The sequence below is a fragment of the Drosophila kikkawai genome, chromosome X (genome assembly GCF_030179895.1).
Source record: "Drosophila kikkawai strain 14028-0561.14 chromosome X, DkikHiC1v2, whole genome shotgun sequence".
NCBI classification, from domain to species: domain Eukaryota; kingdom Metazoa; phylum Arthropoda; class Insecta; order Diptera; family Drosophilidae; genus Drosophila; species Drosophila kikkawai.
Genome location: NC_091733.1, coordinates 25099593 through 25124188, shown reverse-complemented (window position 1 = coordinate 25124188; position 24596 = coordinate 25099593). Strand labels below are relative to the sequence as shown.

The 24596-nt window shown below is 32.3% G+C and overlaps 1 protein-coding gene and 1 long non-coding RNA gene across 2 annotated transcripts in view; one reads left to right on the top strand and one right to left on the bottom strand.

Moving 5' to 3' along the window:
* The window catches only part of LOC138929277 (uncharacterized), a 61484-nt gene that overhangs the window by 19166 nt on the left and 17722 nt on the right, over positions 1–24596 (top strand). The window contains exon 3 of the long non-coding RNA XR_011445693.1: positions 10064–10128. This is a non-coding gene — a long non-coding RNA (uncharacterized lncRNA). The remainder of the gene's footprint in view (positions 1–10063; positions 10129–24596) is intronic.
* On the bottom strand, positions 14299–15435 carry LOC108083778 (E3 ubiquitin-protein ligase RNF138-like). The gene is made up of 3 exons (XM_017179702.3): positions 15334–15435; positions 14836–15049; positions 14299–14778 (listed from the first exon to the last, which is right to left on the bottom strand). The coding sequence occupies exons 2-3, from the start codon at positions 15042–15044 to the stop codon at positions 14475–14477; spliced, it is 513 nt and encodes a 170-aa protein (XP_017035191.1). The 5' UTR covers positions 15045–15049; positions 15334–15435; the 3' UTR covers positions 14299–14474.

The window sequence follows — 24596 nt, the reverse complement described above, 5'->3', positions numbered from 1 at the left end:
TATAAATACTATTAATTTTTGTTTATTTAATTAAACTTATTAGTATTTTTTTGTTAATATATATTATAAACTTTCCAAATTTCTACATATTTTACAACAATTTAAACTTTTTTCAATAAATATAAATTAATATTTATAAAAATTAAATTCTTATCCTGATTAATTTTTCATAAAGAAACAATATATTTCATTTATAATTTATAAAAATAAACTAAAATCTTGACCTTGACTGTACTCAAAAGCACCAAACTTCGAAGGCTCAGTCACAGGTGCCGGTTAAATCTTTCAGAGAACAGAGACAGCACAGAGACTGGAACTGAAACTGGGATTTGTTTTGGTGATATTAAGAGGGTGGAACCCAGGAGCGGGATGGTCCAGAAAAGGGGTCACAAAATAGGGGGGGAGTGGGGGTACGAGGCAAATGTTGAACAAGTTGAAATGGATATTTCAATTGTTAAAACGATTCGGCGAAGAGTAAACAAATTAAGTAATTCATGATAAATTTGTAACTTTTGCCATGATTATTACAGAGGGCAAAATAAGGGATAAAAAAGGTGGAGGGGATGGGTATAAGGGGAATGCCAAGTAGATACCAAGATTAGGCCTCGAAATTAAACTTAAATAAAAAAATAAACAAGAAGCTGTTGTTTGAAAATCAAAGAGATGAATGAATATCAGTTGAAATTGTGCAATGATTAATCTATATATTAACCCCGTTATCCCTTCATAATAAATAACTTAAGAACTTCTTAAAAAAAAAAAAAATGTAACTTGTTAAGGGGAATACAGTCAAAGGGAAACTACTATGTAAATTTACCTGAGCCATTAATGTTTTCTTTGTGGATCCCTTGCAGTTTCTTGGTTTCCTTGCACTGGCACAGTGGGAGGACGACCATAAAATGCCGAAAGTGAAAATTGATGAAGCCACTGAGTGCGGGAGGGGGTTTTTCTCTGCCCCGGACTTTTCCCCTCTCAGTTTCCTTGGGCTTGCAGTTTGCCTTCTCATTATTAACAGGGCAACGAACAGCGCCTGGGCATGACCCAAAGGTCTGGCGCCTCCCCGATGCGTCCTTATTACACACATTTCTCTGCTCAGTCACTTCCACAGACCGCACACACACAGGCCCCGCCCCCGCCCCCTCACACACCACCAGACCATCCTCCTCAGCCCTTCTTTGGCCCCAAGGCCGCCTTTAGTCCGGTTTTTCGGGGTCTTGCACAGTTTTCCGTTTTGTACTCTTTCTTTTTTTTTGTTCCTTTTTTTTTCTCGTGTTCATTTTAACTTTTTGGGTTCGCTTCTTGGCCTCTCGCATGGGAGGGAGGCACTGAAAAATGAAAAATGAAATGAAAAAATAATAAAAATAATAATAAGAAATTATAATAATAATAATAAAAAATTATAATAACAATAAAAAATAATAATAAAACTTTAAAAGAAATAATAATAAAATATAAAAAAAAGTAATAATATAAATAATAATAAAAATAATAATAAAAATAATATTAAAAATAATAATAAAAATAATAATAAAATAATAATAAAAATATTATTATGAATATTAATAAAAATAATAATAGCAATAATAATATATTTGTATATTTTATAATTTATGTCTTTATTTAGATATTATTATTATTTTTCTTATTAACAAATCAAATTATTTTATTTTTAAACAAATTAAAATATCCACTTATATAAAGTTTAAACATATTAATATATATATTTTTTTCCAAGTGTAAAAGTCTCTGTGTGTGTTGCTTATTAAGCACGCAGTGCGTGAGTGTGTGTGTATGTGTGTATGTGTGTGTGTGGGAGTTTAAGGGGGGTTTTTTGGGCTGCTCATACATTTAAGCGTCTGCCTGCCATAAAAACAAATTTAATTTACGTAATTTTCAGTGAATGTCTACATCAGTTTCAGTTTCAGTTTCAGTTTGTTGTGTTGTTTGAAGTGCGGTAGCTTTGGGTCAGCATTTGCGGACGGGTTTCCGTTCGTGGGGATTCAAGAGAGGCAGCCTGAGTAACTACCCATTAACCTCTCTCCCAGCCACTCTGTAAATAAATGTAAATTGTTGATTAATTTTTAATAATGCTCATAAAAGTTGAACAATGTTGTTAAGTTGTTTGCCTGTGCAGTGTATATGCACATCATCATGGACTAAGCAACCCTTGACCCGCTTTTGGGCCCCCTTTTTTTTGGGGAGCCTCTTAATTGCGTTAATAGCCGGTGAATGGCGACATTTTGATTTTGGATGGGGCTTCAATAAAGAAGCATCTTGGCTAAGCATCCATGAAAATCTGAACTTTAGCTTTGGGGTTTTTGGGTAAATCAGGATATTGTTGTTGGTGAGTTGTTGAAGTTTTTTTTGGTGTTTGTTGGTGAAAGGTTACAATACATTGTAGGTTGTTGAAATGAATGGGTTTTCCTGTGGCTAACCAAGTAACTTTTAAGGGCTTTATAAGAAGAAACTTTTCAACTAGGTTTGGTTAACCCAAGTTATTTTGATTTGAGGTATTGTTTTGGTGGTGAATGTTGGTGAAAGTTCTTGAGGTTCTGCTATAATAATTATTACTTTGTTTTTTTGTAGTTTGTAGTTGTTTAATGTGTTTTAGATTTAATTGTAAGTTTCGTTAATTAGGGAATATTTTTTATTTTATTATTTTTTAGTTTACCAACTCCAGCAAGGTCTCTTCTTTTTAGCTCTTGGATCATGAAAATGTAACTTATAGGCCGCATTTGCATGTCCAATCCGTTTCACTTAAATTAGCTTCCTCTTGGTTTTTTCTTTAGCTAATTTGTATGCAAGTTTTTCTTGTGGCTAAATGTGTGTTTTCTTTTTTTCACTCACCAACTTCAGCTGAGCCCTGTCTTCTGGTCTACGCTCAATTCTGCCGCTACAATCTCGGTTTTAAACGCTTTTCCCTTTGGGTTTCTAAACATTAAACTGGTTATATATTTTGTTTTGTAGAGTTTAGGGTATATTAGTTTAAGTATATGGGAATTATAAAATATTTTGGATTAAACAATTAACTAACTATTAAATTTATAAACAAATTAAATAAGTACTTGGGTCCAAAAAGAACTTAAACTTTTTATGTTCTTCTAAGATGCTGGGTATCTTAAATTTTAAACCCCTAACTTTAGTTTTATTTTGCATTTAGCCTCGGCTTCTTTTTACTTCTTGGGAAAGTCCTTCCTGTTCTAGCTTCTTTTTTATAATTTGTTTTTTTTTTTTTGCGCTTCTGGCGCTGGCGGCGCTGTCCGCAAACTGCGTGCAACTTCAACTTAATAATAAAAAAATCTGCACTCTTATTATGCCATCAACAATAAAAACAAGCAGCGAGAACAAAAACAAAAAATACACAACAAAAAACAACGATGTCGGCGACGTTGAGGAGGCGGCAACAATAACAAAACAAAGTTTGTCGCTCGGCAAAAAAAGAAATAAAAATATAAAAAAAAAAAATATAAAAGCAAGGAGGAGGGAACAATGAAATAAAACAAGAACTAAATTGCAGACGCAACTTTTAAAATTTGTTGCTGCTGCGCTGCCTCTCGCTGGCCGCGACAGGATAACTTGATGTCCTTGTCTGGTCCTGACGGCACAAGGGGTTGCCAGCAATAATAACAACAACAGTGAGTGTAAAAAGTAGAACAACACACGCCGCCAGTTTGGAGTTTGTCTGAGGAGCTTAAACTGAATCATTGCGAGACTAGCAAAATACATACATACATACAAGTGGATGCAACTAAAGAAACATTTTAAGGGGGAACTCTCTAACCTCGTATATTTAATTATGAAAATCTATCTAAACCATTTCAATTAAATTAATAATAATATACGATAAATTGTTGCCCACGAATGACAATTAATTAAATCGCAACTGATGGACAATTTCATATTAATCTCTGCATGATAAATGTACGCAAATATGGCAAATGCAAACAATTTTAATTTGATGACATGATGATATGTTGTGGTTAAACGCATATTTATATATATGTATATATATTTTATTCCTAACTATGATCTATGGCAGATTTCAATTTAAACAGCATTTAAATCATTATCGTTTAGTATTTCATACATTAATTGTGGTATATTTGCCTTGATATGTTTTTAAATGGAGTTGTATTCTTTATAATTTATTTATTTATTATATATAATAATTAACATAATTTTTGGCTAAAAATTTATGAAATTTAAATGCAAATAATAGTTTTTATGAAATATATTATTAATTTATAACAATTGAGTTTATTAATATTTTTTATGACTTCTTAATGATATTTCAAGCAAACAATTTGTGGGTTTTAAATAGGCAAAAAAGCAGGCTACATTTTTAGTTGCCATTTTTTCTTGCATACTTTTTGGCTTTTAAATAAAGGTTTTCAAATATTCTTGTGATTTTTGTAAAAAAAAGACACTTAACATTTAATTTATTGTATTTTATAAATTAATAATTTCTAGTTTATTGGTTTATTTTAAACATTTTCTTCAAGTCTTCTTGAGAACTTTTTCATAAAACAACTTGTGACATTAAAATTTCTAAAAAGTATTCTGTAATTTTTGTTTTGTCTTGCAATTTATGATTTTAAACTATATTTTCGTTTGTTGTGATTAAAAATAAGGTAATCATATTATTTATTATATTTCTTATATGATATTTAATTTTTTTGTATAATGTTTTGGTCACTTTAAACGTTTTTTTGTAAGACTTCTAGTGTACCCTTCCTAGCCCACTTTTCTGCAAAAAAAAAATGTTGTGGTTTTAAAATCTCAAAGAAAAATTGTAATTTTCTCCATTTTCCTTTGGCTGCTTTTGTTTCCCTTTGATGGCGTCACGCCTGCGCTTGTCAGTCGCTAAATTAAGTGAGGTTATGTGGCATCTTGGGGAGTCCGCGAGTAACAATGACGTCAGCGCGGCAGGACTTGCCTCGCATCTTCCTCTTGCTGCAATTCCTTGCTGCGACTGTTGACTGTTTTTGTTGATTGCCGCCGTTGCCGTTGTTGGCCCACTGACCCACTTGCGTTTTGAGCCGCTCCTCTGGTTTTTCCCCGCCATTTCCCCGGGAAATGCATCATCCAGCTGCAAAAAAAAAAAAACAAGAAAGGAAGCTAACTTCGGCACACCGAAGTTTGTATACCCTTGCAGATTGGTGTTGATGTTTATATTATAAATTTAAATGCTGAAAACACTCACAAAACAGAGTTTCATTACATTTTACCTATACTTATTATGTTTACAGTTTAACAGTTACAGTTTTACATTCCCAGCTTTACATTTTCTCTAAATTTACCGATCGTTTATATGGCAGCTATATGATATAGTTGTCCGATTTTCATAAAATTTTTAGCAAAATTCTGAAATAATAAAAGAAGCTTATATCTAAAAGTAGATAAGAATATGTTGAAAAACAACGAAGTTATAATTTTTTTCCTATTCATTTTCCGATCATTCCTATGTCAGCTATAAGATATAGTGGTCCGATTTTCATAAAATTTTTACCAAAATTCTGGAATAATATAAAATGGCCATATCCCAAAAATGATGCAAAAATATTGAAAAACAGCCAAGTTATAATTTTTTTTCTAAAAATTTATCGAACATTTGTATGGGAGCTATACGATATAGTCGTCCGATCCGACCCGTTCCGACATATATAGCAGTGAGAGTATATAGAAGACTATATGCAAAGTTTCATTCAGATAGCTTTAAAACTGAGGGACTAGTTTGCGTAGAAACGGACAGACGGACGGACGGACAGACGGACGGACAGACGGACAGACGGACAGACGGACAGACGGACAGACGGACATGGCTAGATCGACTCGGCTGTTGATGCTGATCAAGAATATATATACTTTATAGGGTCGGAAACGTCTCCTTCACTGCGTTGCAAACTTCTGACTGAAATTATAATACCCTGCAAGGGTATAATAAATAAGTAAAACGCAACAAAAGGCGAAGAAGCCGCCGCCGTCGCCATTAAAATGGAAAACAGCTTGACTTGTCTTGGTTTCGTGGCGTTTTCGGTTTTCGCCAGTGTGTGTGTGTGTGTGTGTGTTTTCCTTTTTGGTTTTGGTTTTTGGGTTTTTAGGTTTTGGCTTCTTAAGAGAGATGCTGAAGAGAGTCCTGGCATTGGAGAGCGCCTGCGCCCTCAAGCCGGCGTGGTGAAAAGCTGTTTTAAAACACAAAAGCTTATGCGGAGAAACCTTGGCAGGATTCATGCTTTACTTGCTACTTAAATTTAAAATTTTAAGTTTATTTTGAATTTTTTTAAGATCGCAAAAAGCTTGACTTATTTTTATTATTTATTTTATAATTTAATTTGAATTTATAGGTTTTTTTCTGAATTACTTAAACAGGGGTTAAATAATTATACATTTTTAAATTTATTTAACAGCTGAAAATAATTAAATTAAAAATAGAATAAAAAATTAAATAAAGTTGTAAATTTACTACAAGCTTTAAAAAAATTTTAAAATATTACAAAACATTTTTTTTATTAAAAAAATAAATATATATAAAAATACAACAAGCTAATTACTGTCAAGTAAAAGCCCCATTGAAATAAAAACAGCTGCCAATTGAGTTGAATATTGAACCTGGCATGGCCCATAAATATAAGCCGACATCTCTCTTGGGGGAATCCTTTTTTTTTCTTTGTATTCTTTGGAGGGCTCTTTAAAGTTCCACAAAAAAAGAAAACCTAGAAAGTTGCCCGGAAGACGACGAAACAAGTGGAATCATTTTTCCTGTTTACCCCTTAAAAACTTTCGCTTTGGTGCTTGTCCTCCGGGTAGAGTGTTTACTGTACTAGGACACAACATGGCTCAAGTTTTATTATTATTATTATATTTTTTTTTGCTGTGCGAATTTTCAGTAAAATCTATGCTGCAGAAACTTGGCTTTTCAATTAATCGGTGCTTAAAGTAAAGATGCACTGAAGGAAAAATAAGGGAAATTCATAAAGGCAAAGGGAATATTCTAGGAAATTTAATTTTAATTTGATTTAATTTTAGGTGAATTTAATTTCTATTTAATTTAATTTTAATTAAATTTTTTTTTTTCATAAAATATTATAAAAAAATATATAAAAATTCGGATTATATTTTAACATAGTAAAAATATACTAATTATACTAATTGAAAAAAAATTTAATTTTCTATTTAAGTAATTATTTCAAATTGTTTTAAAATTAATTTTTGGCATAATACAAAATTTAATAAAACATATTTTATTTTATTTTTTAATTATTTATATTATTTAATTAATTTTTGGCATATTAAAAAATGAATAAAATATATTTTACTTAATTTTAAAAGTCTTAAAACTAAATTGCCAAGAGTTTAACTAAATTTTCCTTTATAATCTTAAATAAAACATTTCTAAAATAAAATTATATTATATGAAATATATTTTTCTAACAGTACATGCTCTTAATTGCAATCCTTAGCGCCTGAGATTACGATAGGGACTTCTCCATCGCCATCCTGCCTCCTTTGCTTAAACAAAAACGTGGCTTGTTCATTATGTTTGATGATGTCCGTGTTGCTGCTGCTGCTGCTGTTGCTGTTGCTGCTGTTGCTATTGCTGCTGCTCAAAGTTGTTTGCTTTTGGCAAGCTGTTTGTTTATTTAAAGCAATTGAAAATTAATTAATTTACTTACGTAACCGAAACTGACACAGAGCAAATAAATGTGCAGCACACACAACGCAGGAGAATGAAGTGCGAATAGTTGCTGATGTTGCTCGTTGCCCGTTGCACGTTGCTCGGTGTTGCTGTTGTCAGTTAGCTAGACACTGGCACACTCACAAATAGCAACTGTGACATACAACACACACACACACACACTGAAACAGAGGAAAATCTGTGGAAAATCTCTGGCAGTGACAATGGCACCGAGGCGTTCAACTTGAAGTTCTGCAGCCGAGCTGCCAAGCTAAATAAACACACACACACACACATACACACGCAGGGAAAACGAGAGGGGGGGAAAATCTGGAGGAAAAGTGGTTAGTTCTTGAAATTATAATGAAAATGCCAGTGCATTAGGTGCAAATGAAAGCAAGTTTCCCCAAAGAGCAATGAGTTTGCTTTTTTTCTCTCTCCACAAAAACGACCTACAAAAATATATTTTGACAAAAATAAATACAAAGCGAAAGCCACCAGGACACAAGTGATAAATTAATTATATATTAAGGAGTTGAAAAACCTTAAATAAGGTGAAATTTTCTAAAATATATTTATCGTTATTTAATCGATAACAACAGATAATAAAACAGCAGAGGCAGCATTATCGCTACATAATGATGAAGCGTCAGCTTTTGTTAGGCGACAATAAGCAGCAAACATCAAATAATAAGAAGGAGCAAATTAAGCACAAGAACAAGGATGTTTAATAAAATCCTTGCAACGCTGGGAAGAGTCATTTCCGACCCCATAAATCATATATATTCTTGATCAGTATCATCAGGCAAGTGTTTCTAGACATGCCAGATATTTTGAAAATTGTTTTAAATTTTTTAAGGGGTTACATCGATAAAACTGTTAAAAATTGGAAAAAAAAATTAAATTGAAAATAACCTTGAATTTGGAATGCAGATGTATTAAGCTCATAATAACTAAGAGAAACCCGTTTTCCGCATTAAATTTAATGATTTTTTGAGCATAATTAATTGATCAGTTCTTAAAAATATCCAGCTAAAGCAGAGAAGGTAAAATAAGAGATGGAGACTCAGCAGTAAACAACAAAACAGCAGCAACAGCAAACACATGAAGCCACTCGATGTCAGTTGTCAGTTGTCAGCAGCAAAGACGCGCCAAAGTAACAACTTGAATGGCGCTATCCCCCACCGCCCCCTCGAACATGCTGTGACAACAATAATAGCAATAATAGCAACAACAGTCACATCCTTTGAGAGCCAAGGAGTCATGTCTGCAGCAGTGTTGCCAACAAATCTCTCCTTTCAAAAATAGAATAGAATAGATGGCCAGCAAAAGGGGGGGAAAATAAAACAATAGAGGTGAACAAATTGCAGTAACTGGAGATTTCTCAGAAACTTTTCTTTGACTTTGAAGTTCTATTTTTAAGGTTTTTAATAACTTAAGATAAAGGGAAATAGGATCATGTAGGATTTATTGTAAAATGGAGCCTTTTTGAGCAAGTTCCTGTTTGTTTTAAACAAGTTTCTGTGATTTTAAAAAAATATTTTTGGTTTTTTAATTTTCTAAATCATAAAATATATATTATTGCTTAACTATATATTACTCCTTTATTTATTTATTCATTAAACCCTTTAAATTAACCCATTTTTCCTTGGAAAATATACAAATTGCCATCACTGGTCCTGCAGTCCTTTTCATGCAAATCATGTGAAGCGTAGAAGCGTTTGCTTCTTCTGCTTTTCCTTTTTCTTTCTCTTCTTCTTCGTCTTCTGCTGCAGGAAGTCAAAGTAAAGTAACGGAAAAACAGCCACACAGCACAGGACAACACACACACACACACACACACACACTTGGTTACAGTTTTGGCCCAAGGCGGCCAACAAATTTGGCAACACCGATCTGTCGTCGGAAAATGCGGGTTGTGAGGGAGGAAAAATATAAGAAAAACAAGAGATTTGTCATAGGCTTTTTGTTTAATTTAATTTTATTTTTTTCGTTTTACTCTTTTTATTTATTTTCTATTTAACAACAATTGGGTTCAAGTTTATCTTAGTTTTCAAAGCCATGTTGGTGAATATGTTGGTGAAAAATATGAGAGAGAGGAAAAATATAAGAAAAACAAGCGATTTTTCATAGGCTTATTGTTTAATTTAATGTTATTATTATTTTATATTTATTTTCTCAATTTAAACCAATTGTTTATCTCAGTTTTCAAAGCCATGTTGGTGAATATGTTGGTGAAAAATATGAGAAAAACTAGAGCCTTTGTTAATTTGTTGTCTTTTTATTTACAAAATTTTCGATGAATTACTTATAGTTTTACATATTTATTTATTAAATATATTTATTTTGTTTTGATTTTTTTTCTAATACAATTCCTTCTCTTTACAGATATTTTATTCACCAGTGTTGTTGAAATAACTTCCCAGTCACACCAACGATTTCTTTTTCTAGGGGTAAGTGGAATTTACTTTAAAGTTAAATAATTAATAGTACATGTATATATTTTTCTATATTTATAAATTAATGCAAAAAGTAAATAATCACACTTCACCTTCGTATAATATTCAAACTCCTTGCTTTTTACCTATGTGGGATATTCATTTAAAGGACTGAAAGCTAGGCTTTGTCACTGCTCTTAATTTACTTTTGCTGCTGGCTGACTTTTAGTTGGAGTAGTCAGTTAGTCAGTCGCTCAGTCAGTCAGTCAGTCAGTCAGTCATTCAGTCAAGGTTCAAATGAGTTGAACTCGGAGTCGAACTCCAAGGAAAAGTCGTGCCACTGACAGGCGAGTACGTGACGCTTGAGTTGCCATGTCCTGACGTTTGACTATGCTGATGTCTTCATCGTGTGGACTTCATACCCTTCCCCTGCCTTATTTTTCCTATCCCTTTTTCTTTTCTTCTAGAAGCGCCCCCCCGTCACACGCTCAATTGTCTCATTTCATTGTGTTGGCAGTGCGTGTGTGTGTGTGTGTGTGTGGGGGAGTGGGGGAGGGGCGGAAAACAGAGTCAAGGCATAAGAAAAAACTATGGAAAAGCGCAGCCGCTTTTCTACCGCAGGCACGCACACTTAGACAATGGAAATGAAGGGAAAAACTGAAGAAAGGGGAAGAAGGCTGGACAAAGGCAAGTCAATTTAATTTATTTTGTCACTTTTGTTGTTTGACAACGAATTGTTGCTGCTGCTGCTGCTGCTTCTGTCGGTGGTGTGACATGTCAGTGGCACTTTTCCGACCCCCCAACCCCCCCCCCCCCCCCCCCACAGATTTTCTTCACTCCCTTACCCCTTTTGTTTGCCATTTGCTGACGCATTTAAATTTCTGTTTGCACTGACATCGACAGCGATTGACTGACAGTCGGTCGACTGAGGATGCGACTGCCACAGGATCCTGTTCACAAACTGACTCAATTACCCAGCCAAGTCGCCAGGAAAATGGTAGGACTTTCTCTGTATCTCGCAGGTAGTGAATGGATGATAGGCCAAGGTCAAGCCAAAGTTAATTGGGCGGATGATGAGTGACAAAAAAAAGAGTGAAGTATCTTAAAAATCATGTAAAAGAGAGACTGCAGACAGGAAAATATATATATTTTTGAAAGGGATATTACAAGGAAAGGGATATTGGATGGTCAAAGCATTTCTACAAATATTTTAGGCAGTTTTTTTTTTAGCGTTTTTAATATGACTCGCTCCCAGAGTTTTGTCACTAAACTGTATTTATAAATAACACTTTTAACTTTATAACACTTATAAATTAAGTAAATAAATTAAAATACCATACAAGTTCGCTGCTGTTGCGATTTCTTTGGAAGCTTAGTGAAAGAAATAAATGCAAATTAGCATATAAATGCTGTTTCGACACACACATTTTGAATGCCATTAAATTTAATTTGGCAGAGCAGTCAGGCGAACGCGAGGCTGCCAACAAATTGTAATGCACAAATTCAAATGGAAATTGATTTGATTTTCATATTCTGACAAAATTAAAAAAAAAACCAAATATGTATATGCCCAAAATGAAATATTTACAATTTAATTAAAGTGCAAAGCTGCCCAAAAAACATGATGGACATGAATGTCCCTCGATGCGAAGCGATGCTTGGACATTCGAGAGGCTTTTCCCACTCTCCACAGATTAAAGATATATATATTTATTACATATGTCTGTATGTATAGAAATACCATGGAGTTGTCACTGGTCACTGGTCGCTGGACACATTGGGCATTTGCCATTTGGCCTTTGCCATCTGCCAGGTCATAGGTCACCTCGACCTTTCCAGCTTATGACTTATGCAGGGGCCCATAAAGCCAGCAAAAACTTCGCCAAACTCAACTCCCAAGCACTCTAATAGAGCTGCACTTGGCTGCAACTGTGACCCAAAACTTCTCTCTACAAAGGCACAAGAGTTGGCCAAGGAGTGAAGGGGTGGGGACTTTCGTGGTTTTTTATATACCATTTTGCTATTTTTTACTATTTTTTTTTTCAAATTTGATACATTATTAAGTATAATAATTAAAAACAAACTTTAAAATTTTTATGCAGATTTTTTAACTTAATTAAAACTAAGAAACGAGCGCTTTACGAATTAATTTATTAATTTAATTCATTTTTTGCTTAGCTATGGATTTTTTAGATTTAGGGTTTTTGCCAAAAATAATACAAAAAATAGAGCCATTTTTTTTTTATTTTAAATTTTTTTTTTTTAAATTTTATATATATATTTTTTTAAATTTTATATATATATATTTTTTTATTTTATATATATATATTTTTTTAATTTTATAATTTTTTTTTTAATTTTATATATATTTTTTTTTTTAATTTTATATATATTTTATCTTTATAATTTTTTTTAATTTTATAATTTTTTTTCTTTAATTTTTGCAAGGCTATACAAACTTTGGCATGTTGAACTTACCTTTTTAAATTTTAATTTTTCTAAAAAAAATGAAGGAAAAATTCACATCTTTTTTAACATTGTTAAAATTACTACAAATAAAAAACTACTTTAATTAAGAAAGTTTAAACAACAAAAATTTAGTATTCAAATTTATTTATTATTTAAACTAACTCGGAATATTTTTTATATTTGATTTTTCCCAAAAATTATGATAAAAAATTATGGATAAATGTTTATTTTTTATTATCATTTCTTCTGTAAGATTTTCTTTTCTTTTTGACCCATTTGTAGTGAATTAATTGCAATCTACAAGGGTATACATACTTCGGCGTGCCAATAATTAGCTCACTTTCTGGTTTTTCCTTGCTTTTCTTGACGGCCTCTTCCGGGTTTTCCTTGGCCCAGCCAATTGGTCAGTCACGTTCGCAAATTAAAATTTCAAAACATTCGCAACCCGAAATTCCAACAGCCACTAATTCAGCTTCTTCGTCTTTTTAGCTTCTCTTTGGGGTTTGTGAAGTCAGGTTTAAAGGTTAAAAAGTCAAGCCGGCCTGATGAGGGATTTTGTGGAGTGGAGTTTTCCATCATTTTGGTGTCTAAGGCATTAACACGTTCCTTTGGCTGCTCGTTTTTCCTGCCTTTTCCTGCGTTTTCCGTTTTCTAATTCGCCAGAAAGTTGCCCCGCAGCGCATAAATTAATAAAGTGTGTAATTACAAAGTTCATAAACTCCACAAAACGTTCATCTGCCATACATGACCACCAGCAACCAACGAGCGAAAGAGCACCAGAACCAACTCGTTGCGTTGTCCTTTGTTTTTTTTTTTTTTGGGTCCTTGCCAAGGAGATTAGACATTATGGTGACAATAACTTGGTTTGTCAGGGGAAATACTTTATTCTTGTATTTTTTATATTTTTTTAAAGTAATTAAATACATAATTTTTGTTGTAAAAACAAGAAACAACGTGGAAGGATTGCTTTTAAAAGGTATTAAGAAATCTATAATCAAAGACTTAGTTTCTTGAATATTTATTTAAAATATTGTTTATAAAATATATCACATAAAATTCTATAAATTTTGTTTAATTATATTTTTTAATTTAAGTCTTTTCCCAGATTTTTATAATATATTTAATATATTTTATATAAAATATATCACATAAAATTCTATAAATTTTGTTTAATTATATTTTTTAAATTTAAGTCTTTTCCAAGTTTTTATTGTTATTTAAAATTGTTTTATTTTTTAAAGCACAAATGTAGTTTTAATTAAATAAAATATATATAATAAATTAATAAATAATATATATTATAATTAATAATTAAAAACTAAGCTTAAATAATATTTAAAAATCAAATTAGGACATCTTTTGGATCGCTGAGTTTGTATATCCTTTTGTGTCTGCTTTGGCACTCAATTATTTCATTTGGTTACACCCATTTACGCCTAGCACCCCCCATTTCCCACTTTCCAACCCCCCCATCAGCCTCACCCCCTTTTGTGGCCCAAATGCCTTTCAAGCTCTCTCAGCCTTTTTGAAGCTCCTCTTCGGGTCTAAAGGTGCGAATTGTTCGCCATTCTGCATATTTTATGAGCTAATTAACTGACACACGGCCACTGGGCGGTGGTCTTTTGGGGGAGGGAAAATGAGGAAAATCCTCCTCCCCCCTGTGGCTCTTTTCGTTCTTCTCTAATATCTGTTTTAGATTTGGTTAAATAATAGTCATAAAGTTGTGTATTTTGTTATTATTTGGTACTGTTACTGAGGTGTTGCTAAAAACATTTTTTATGAAAATATTTCAGGCAGTATACAGTGAGATGGAGATCTTTCTTTGGTTCCGTTTTATAAAATGACTTGGTTATTATCCCCCGAGGAGATCTTAAGGCGTTTTGGAGAACACCTTATATATATAAACGGATGAACTTATCCCTTGTTATTTGTTTCCTGCAAATGAAACACTCGGTGGCCGTCGTCTCAAGGCACTTTTCGCAAAAGACATGACCACATTCGGTGGACATTGCATTGCCTTGGATCACATTTTCAGCGCATATCGGACATTCGTAGTGATCACAGTTATTCGAATCTTTGGTGGGCTTTACAATGCCGTTTCTTGGGCGACCTTTAGTGGGATATTTGTATACTGGTTTGGATTTAAGGGTACAACTTCGCACGAGCCTAACTCTTTCACGAGGACGGATTTTGAAGCTGAAACAAAGATAAGCGTAAAAGTTTAAAAGTAATATTAAAAAGACACCTTCTTACAGGCTTAACGTTAGAGGAGCCTCATTGATTTCATGTTCACAGACTGGGCATTTCTGGCCAAACTTTTCTATAGTCATCTCAATGCATTTTTTGCAAAACACATGGCCACATTTAAAGGCCACCGGTAGACGCCAACGCACGTTCTCCAGGCATATGGGGCATTCGTATTGCTTCTGAGCATCCTTCAGATCGGGTGGGGAAGAGGCCATGTTAGCTATAAGATAAAAAATATAATTAATATAACAATTAAAAACGAAACATTCCTGGCAAACACACAGCGAAATTTTTGCAATTTTTGCAGAAATCTCTCATTTTCTAGAATCTATAACTAATATTCTTTGCCATTTTTGGTTTAAATCTTGGTTTGTAGCCTTATTTTTATCACTAAACAGGCGCTCCCATTTCCCATGAAAATTCTCGCACGTGCCACGAATTTTGCACTTTCATTAATTAACATTTAGCAAAGATTCCTTGATGTTATTAATAGTCCTCACTTACTCAGCTAAATGGGGTTTATATCCCTGACAACTGTAAACAAAAAGAAAACTCTTCAAACTCCGAAATAAAAGAAAAACTTCACTTGCTAGAAACTGACACACGCCGTCACCTGATGTTTTCTCGTCAGTGTTGCATAAGGCTTGAAAAAAGCTTAGTGGTGGAGTACAAATAATATCTGCATTCCACTGCTCCTTCCTTCATGGAGGCATTGCATTAAGTTGTATAAATCGGAGACCTCAAAAGGCAGCTTTTGAGTTTATTTACATTTATCTTAATGCAAAAATAATTCATAATTTAAAAAACAAGAAGAAGTTGGAGAAAGTTACAAGGTTTATTTAGTAATCGATATCTTTTTCCTGCTAGTATTTAAAATATTACTTAAATTCAATATGTAACATAACCCAGAATGTTTGTCTATATAGCAATGGAATCGCCCTTATACAAGTTTATATATATTTCGAAAAGCAACTAAATTGCGGCGACTTCTTGAATATTTCCCGGAAATTTTCACCAAAGAGCGTGAATAAGAAAAGATATGTTTTTAGGGGCTGGGAAGAAAGCGAAGAAAGTCGGAACAGAACAGAACAGAATCAAGTGACATGACTTTGCTGCTGAAGCGTGTTCATCTTTCTTCATTTTTTCCCCTCAGCAGCCTGAACTCGTCTTTTCGCTTCACACCACCTTGAACCCCCCCCCAATTTCAGCCCACTTTCACCGCGTTTTCATGCCAGCACCCCAGCCCCCCTTTGGGGTGCCGCTCGTTATGCGCGTGCATGTAAAACATTTCCGTGTTTCCGCTACAAAAACTTTTTTTTGGCTTTTGTTCGAAAAAAAAAAAAACAAAAACAAAAAAGGACACCGCCCACACGAACACCAACTTTCTATGCCCTACATTTATTTTTTTTCGGGGTACTTTAGCTACCAAGCTTCAGTGTACAATGGGGTTTTCTTATTAAAACTGAAAATTGTGTTTGTAGAATTCCGTAAATATGTTTTTGATATATTCCTTATTATCGATTATTATTTTTTAAATTTATTTAGATGTCTAAGGATATACATATGTTTGGTATTAAGTGTGAACATGTTTTTATACTTGATATACTGATTATCGATAACTAATAATGATAGATATTTCAATAAAGTGAAGCCAACTTGACTTGATTGAAAAAAAAAACATGGAAAAGAAGAGAAAAAAAGAAACAAAGCAAAAGAAAGTAACTAATAGAATTTTGTTTATATTGTTTTTTTCAATGACTTTAATCTGTTTAGGTATTTTCTTAATTAACAGTATTTTTTTTTTGTTTGTAACTTTTATTTTCTTGTTTACATTTTGACGTTTGGTGTTGCCACCTAAATTATACAAAGTAAAGTTGGCTGCGCTTCATTAGGCAGTTTAAAATTTAAAGTTTTAAGTCTTAAGATTTTTAAATATATGTTATTATTACGAGAATATTTATTGATATGATTATATTTTATAAATTAATTTATGTAAACATAATCTTTTTTTCTTAATCTTATTTTCATCTGAAGAAACTCTCTAGAATTTTCCCAGAACTTTCTCAAGGCAATTATTTTAAGCGTAAATAAAGTTTTTCGGCTTTTCACCTTTTCTGTTTATCCTCTTTCCCTCCTTATAAGCACCTCTTCAGTACTGCATTCAGTTTTCGTTTTTGACTTGAAGAATTTTATTAAAATAATTTTTGTTTTTCTGCTGTCTGCTCAACATTGTTTTTTATTTTTTATTTTGTTTTTATTTATTCGGATTTGTGTTGCGTTTGTGCGTGGCACAAATGGTACTTGTTGTTGTTGTTGTTGTTGTTATGGCTTTTGGCACATCTGATAAACAGGGAAAAATGTGGAGAAGGGGAGAAGGGAGGGAAGAGGGTGTGGAGGGTGAAGGACGCGAGGAGGAGCAAGAAGCAAGAGCTTATCAAAACATCGTAAATTTGTGTATAATTTGAGGTTTTTTTTTCTTTGCCAAACAACAGCAGCGGCAGCGGGAAGAACAATAACAAGGCACCTAGAAAACACACACACACATACACACACAGCACCCACCACCACCCCCCTCCAGGCATTGCTTTGTGGGCAAATATGTAATTTAAATTAATTTTTGTTTTTTAAGCTTTTCATAGACGATGTCTGCTGTTAATAAAATGTTTTCAACCCTCCAGCTCCGCTGTATCCTTACCCGCTGCACCTGCTACCCCCCCCCCCCCCTAAATTTTTTAGCCACTTTTCCCGCCTCTTTCCCCACCTCTCCCCTCTTGCGCCCCATCACCCCGCTTGACTCAAACTTTCTTCATATAAAGTTTTTGGCAAAGTAAGCAGAAGAGATGCCAGCTTCTTCTCATTTTCCTCAGCTCTTTTTCTCTCCCTCTCTCTCTCTCTCTCTTATGCTTTTGATGAAATTTTTGTAAGTTAAGCATCCTTTCTCCTTGATGCGTGTGTGAGTGTGCAATGTGGGCGTGGCCAGTCTGGCAATTGTATAATTTTCATAAATTACGCTCCATTAATTTCTGACGCACCACGCCCCCCATTTTGGGTAGTCCCTCTCGCTATCTCTCTCTCCCCCTCTCTCGCCCTCTCTCTCTCTCTGAGCTAATGCAAATACTTAAAGGGTTTGGCAGCGGAAGGACTCGCAGGACTCTACAAAATGCTAACCAATCTGCATAAAATTTCTTGGTAAATACAAGAAATCGAATGGAAAATTTGTTAAGTAGCAAAAGGCGGAAGAAAAAGCTTAAGCTAATTCGAAGGAATTAAAGTTATATTTAAACTAAAAAATGTATTGATAAAATTTTGATGGTTTAAAGTTTCTAGGAAAGTCTAATTAAAAGGGAAAAATAACGATAAAGAATTGTGTGTTAGTTTTTTGGTTCATCCCAAAGTCCTTAAATCTTTAATTTATATTTATAAACTTGCGAAAAATAAAAATATTTATGACTTTATTTTTTAAAATTTTGGTGGTTATTTTAAAATTTTAACGAATTTTTTAACCCATTACAGAACTATTATTATTTAAAATAAATATTTTTTTATATTTTTTTTCTATATATATGTATATATTTTTTGTATATATTTTTTAAACATTTTTTATCTTTATATATTTTTTTTATATATTTTTTTATATATTTTTTTATATATATTTTTTTTTTTTCATATATTTTTTCATATATATTTTTTACATATTTTTTATATATTTTTATATATATTTATATATATTTTTTTTATATTTATATATTTTTTTTATATTTTTTTTATATATTTTTTTTATATTTTTTATATATTTATATATATATATATTTTAATTATAATTATCTCTCTGCCACTGTGCACTACGTCAGTCAGTCAGTGGTCGGTGGCTGCAGTCAGTCGTCCCTGGCACCGCATTTAAAGCATTAATAAGGGCGCGCACATTTTTCTCAGCGGATTAAGTGCGCAGCCAACAGAGACGCTGACTTCGATGTCAACGCTGGCAGCGCAATCAAAATTATAAATTACATATTAAGCTCCCCCAGCTTGTCCTTCTCCAGCATCATCATCATCATCATCATCACCGTTATCATCATCATCATCCCCTGTTGGCCCCATTATCAGCGTCATTTGGAACACTTAAACTCTTGCATTAATATCGGTTGGCAGGAGGGGGGCCCGAAGGGGACTTGCAGTGACCAGTTAATTTGGCTCATTTATTTCACTTGCCGTTTTGGGGGGAGGCTGGGGGAAGTCGCCAACGCCCACCACAGTCAAGGGTTGGATAATTATTCTCTTGGTTAAGGGGGACACACTATGTATAGAGTGCGGTGAAAGTTGTCTAAAGATTAGGTTTTTTATTACTGATTTTAAAATAAAAAATATTGAATATATATAAGAGTAGTGAACATTTTAAAATTTAATATTACAAATATTTTTATTTACAAATAATTTTAAACAAGTTAAAAATCTTAAATAAAAATATATTATAATTTCCAATACAACTTTTAAATATTTATATAAATAAATATTTATTTATATAAATATTAAAAAGTTGTACTGTATTTAATATCTTATATTACAAAAATTTAAAAATAATATAATATCCAAGTTTAAAATCTAAAATTATAATATATTTTAAAATTTTGAATACATTTTTATTTATATATAAATATTTAATATTTCATAATACAAATATTTTAATAACCAAGCTTAAAATCTTAATTTAAAAAATATAAAAAAAAATTATAGCAGTGATTATAATTTTACTCCTTGAGAGTTCATTATAGGCAGGGACAATGGTTCTTAACCATTTTAAAAGTCTCTTAAATATTAAATAAAAAATAAAAAAAAAATTTAATATAAAATATAAACATTAAGAACTACAGAGTTTCTTTAAAAAGCATAAATTCATTATCAATTACACTGAAAACAAATTCTATTAACGCCTGGTGCCGGAAACAGAATTCCGTGTGTTCTCCTCGCCGCAAAGCAGAGCCAGCAAGTGGCCCAAAATAAATGGCAACGAAAATAAAAACAAATATATAGAAAAATAAATCGATAAAGTGACAGGGTAAATGGAATTAAAATTAACATTTTCGTTGGAAAAATCCACACATGTGGAAGAGGAGTTCGGGGGCCTCTCAATAAACTTCATTAAACCGATTTCGGCTTTTTGGTTACAATTCGAAAATGGCGATTTTCAGAGGGCCAAAATGGGGTTAACCAGCATTTAAATATATGTACAGTCTCGAATTGAAAATAGAGTGTGTGTTCAGAGTGTGTGTGTGTGTGTGTGTGTGTGCTTAGTCTAATTGAAAAGGACGACCGCAACAGGATCGGTGAAGAACGGAGAGAGCGATGGATGGCCATGGGCCATTTGATTTCATGTATTAATAATGCCAACCACAATTCCATGTTTTCACGTTTCATTCCGTCTCATTTCATTTGATATATATATGTATGTACACCCCCCTATACCCTCTCCTGTGTCCTTTGTGTCCTTGTCATGTCGCTGGGCATTATTATTACGGATTTAACAGTAGAGCAAAATTGCTGAACAATGGCTGGCCACTAAATATTAAATATTTATTGCCCCCCTCCTTGATCCGTTGTCAGGCCGCATTACTATATATTAATCTATATATATATATTTATTTATTGGGTATAATATTTTATTTTTTGCAATTGCATTTCTGGTCCGGTGCCTGGCGAAATGTCAATTTTTATTAATTAAAATTGCCGCAAAACGGAAACTGACAACTGAAAGGCGGTTGTTCTCCTCCTTCGGACCCTTATTTCCTCTTCGTCCTTTTTCCTCCTCTTGTGTGTGTGTGTGTGTGTGTGTGTATGTGTGTGTTAAGCTGTTGTACAATTTAATATGCATCAAATGAATAAAATCAAAATCGTATTGAATTTCTCTGCCTGTCCTTTGGCTTGTCCTGTTTATGGAGACCGAGAGTTAAGGCTAATTATGGCACATCAACTGGCAAATTCCAAGCGGATATATGTATATATATCACATGTACATATATATGTATGTATATCAATCAATTACGTGTGTGTGTGTGTGTGTGTGTGCGGAAGACGAGTGTAGGTCCTGGTCCCAATCTGCGGCAAGCTGGCAATCATAAAAGCCACTCGATCGTGCAATGAATAATTTCCGCTTTAATAAATTTTACAGCGCAAGATGCGATTTGCAATGTGAATTTCACTGGGCGAAAAAAAAATAAAATACTATATTTATTATGGCACACATATGTACATTCTTAAATATATATATATATAGACATATAGCTTACATGTCTAAGGCTGATTGGAGTTATTTCTTGCTGCTTGACTGGCCTTATTTCTCATTTCCTTGATTTATGTGTGAAATATATAACTACATACTTGGAAAATATGCTATATTTAAGAAGTAATCTAGATTTTTATTTTTAATAATTATTTTTTTATAATGATTATATTTAAAACTAAGACAAAACTACTTTTCCCCAATGAATTTAATGCTTTTTTGGATTAGTTTTGAATTTAAAAATTTTTTATGATTTCTTAAAAATGATTTTAAAAAATATTATAGCACTTTAAAAAATATAAATTAAATATAAATATAATAATATAATATAAATATATACTTATATTTATATAATAATATATATATAAATTAAATAATATATATTAAATAATATATTAAATTATATAAATTAAAATTAAATTATATATTACAAATCATTACATAAACAAGGCTAAAAATATTTTTTAAACTTGTAAAAAAAAGTGTAAGCTCAGTAAAAAGAGTTTTTCCCTGGTAATTATTATATTTTACTATGATTAGCTTTTAAAATATTAAAAAAATTTATAAATATTATTTATTAGAAATATTCTAATAAAAAAAATGTATAATCTGCTAATAAATATTACTATATATATACTCAACACCCTTAAAAAATATGTTAACTATGTGAAAAAAATCAAAACCCCTTCGCTACGACCTCGACCTAGATTTCCTTTATGTTTATTTATGTAAAGTTTCATGTATGTATGTACATATATGTGAATCCCAAAAGGGGGTAGAACATTGCGAGTCCTTCAATATTTATGGCAAGCACTTGAGCCATTTTCGTTGCACGATTTTCCGCTTTTCCCCAACACCAGTTGACAATTGTCGGATGATTGGGCAAAGTGAGAAAAGGAGAGGGATTTTTGGACTAACAGAAATCAGTGAAAACAATCCCCGAAATTAAATTTAGTTCAAGTTTGAACTAAAAGAGAATTTCCCAAAGTTTAGAGTAATTTTCTTTGGGAAATTTAAACCTATATTTGTTGCCTTCTTCCCTATGCTTTTCCACGTCCCCCTCCCTGGAACTAATGGCTCTTTAATATTGACTGACAGTCTCAGCCACTGATGATGGGAAATGCCAACAGTTGCAATTTGCACGGCGGCTGTGTGCACTGAGAAAAATCATTTTAAAAACAAAATAAATAATTTAAGAATAGGAAAATATAGACATTTAAAAAGGGTTTCAAATATATTAATATATATATATTTTTAAAGACAATTATAGTGCTTTGAATATTTTTTCTAAGCGTACAAAATTATAAAAAAAATATTGGAAAATATTGATTAAATTTCATTATTTCAAATATTTTCTTTGAATTTTTTTTTATAATTTTTACAATGTATATAAACCCAATTTCTCTGAGTGGTTGTGTGTATGCGATTCAAATGACAAGGCAGGAGGCAGGACCAGGGGGCAGGAGAAGGACAACCGAAGGCGCGGAGGGGGCAATCCCAGAGTTGGCACTGGAATTTTTGGTAACTACATGCTCGAAACCAATCAAAGCGGCGAAATGGAACCCCTTACACTGGCATTTCAATGAAGACCAAAAGCGAAAAACGCACAAAAAAAAAGAAAAGAGGAAAGAAATCTGGAAATGAATAACGCAAGACGACGACGATGACGACGACGATGGCGATGGGGGGACAACGCATGACTGAAACCGAATATGTAATAAAATGCGCCAAAAAGAGAGCAGCCCCAAATTGTGGGATAAGAAAATAAATACGGGCGGGCCGAGGATACGGGTGCACTGAGAATAACAAAGAACAAAATTATTTGGGATTAAAATTAAATTTATATATTTTTCAAATCTTTATAAATGTTTTTAGGAATAATACATTAAATATTTACTTTAAATAATAATTTAAATAATTTTAAAAATTAATTTCCTTAATTAATGCTTAATTTTAACTTGTTTTTTTACTAAAATAACAAAATAAAATTTATTTTATTACGTATGAGTAATTTTGGTAAAAATATTAATCATACGCCACATTGGCAGAAATTTGTATGTAAAATTTGGAAAAAAAATTTAAGTGAAAAAAAACTAAATGTAAAAATCTTTAACTAAGCCAAAAAAGCTTTAAGTTGAATTTTTTTTAAGAAATCAAAATTTTTGGTTCACCAAAATTATGCTTATGCTTAGTTCCTTCTGTGTTTCTCCAATTTCGAACGGCTTTCAAGAGGCTAGTTTATTAACAGACTTTCTTGGCTTTGAAATAGGGTAATAATTTCTTAAATTTTATTCTTAAATATTAATCTTAAATATATATTATTAACAAGGGAATATATTGAATTGGTTATTTAATAGTTTTTTGGCCTCTTATAATAAAATATATACATTAAAAAATTTTATGAAATATTAGAAAATATTTGAAATATTAGGAAATAAATTAAATCTTAGAAAATATTTGAAATATTAGGAAATAAATTAAATTTTAGAAAATATATTAAATATATATAAACTAAATTAAATTTTAGAAAATATATTTAAATATTAGAAACTAAATTAAATTTTAGAAACTGAATTAAATTTTAGAAACTAAATTAAATTTTAGAACATATATTTAAATAATAGAAAATAAATTTATATAATATTAAAAATATAATAATATTTATTATATTATATTATATATTAAATTAGTTATTAGAGATAAAAGATGGCCAATTTGAACTACATTACCTTCTGCAAGATAGAGGTTTTCTTAATTTTCTTTAACATTTTTCTCTTACTTAATATTATTTTTATCTTATTTTTTGAAATGGTTTTTTTTTTTGTTTTTTGTTCTTTTTAAGCTGAAATTCATTTACCTTATTTGCTGTTTTTATATGTATAACTTTTTAAATATTTAAAAATATTTAATCTTTACCTAAAATCAATTCCCAGCTAGTATTAGTCTTCTTAGTCCTTTGTTTCCTGGCCAAAACTATGATGATAATGATGATATGACAAATCTCCCGCCCAGTCCAACCTTCTAAAAGAGCACACCCCCCCCCACCCGGTAACTTGGGGCCAAGTGTTGCCATCCAATTTGAAGCACATGCCCGAAAGGGCCCAAAGGGGTTAAGGCCAAAGAGAAACTTCAGCTGGAAATGGAGACCGAGACTAAGACTGAGACTGAGACTGAGACTGAGACGGAGACGGAGACTGAGACTGAAATGTAGATGGAGTTGTGAACTGAAAGGCAGGAGTTTAGGGGCCAAGGGAGCCGAGTCGAGGACCGTCGCCCACTTGTGTAAATTGTAGCCAATCATGATTTAATAGATAAAAAACTGAAAGAGTTCAAGTGGATAAAGCATAAAGCGTCATGCACACAGAAAGCGGGGGGGTGGGTTGGCGTACATACATACATATCCTGGCCGCTGGGCGCGCTCTGTGTGTGTGGTGGTTACATGGAAACCATTTTAAGGACTCCCCCAGGATCGATCTTAGCTAAAGCTCGGTCT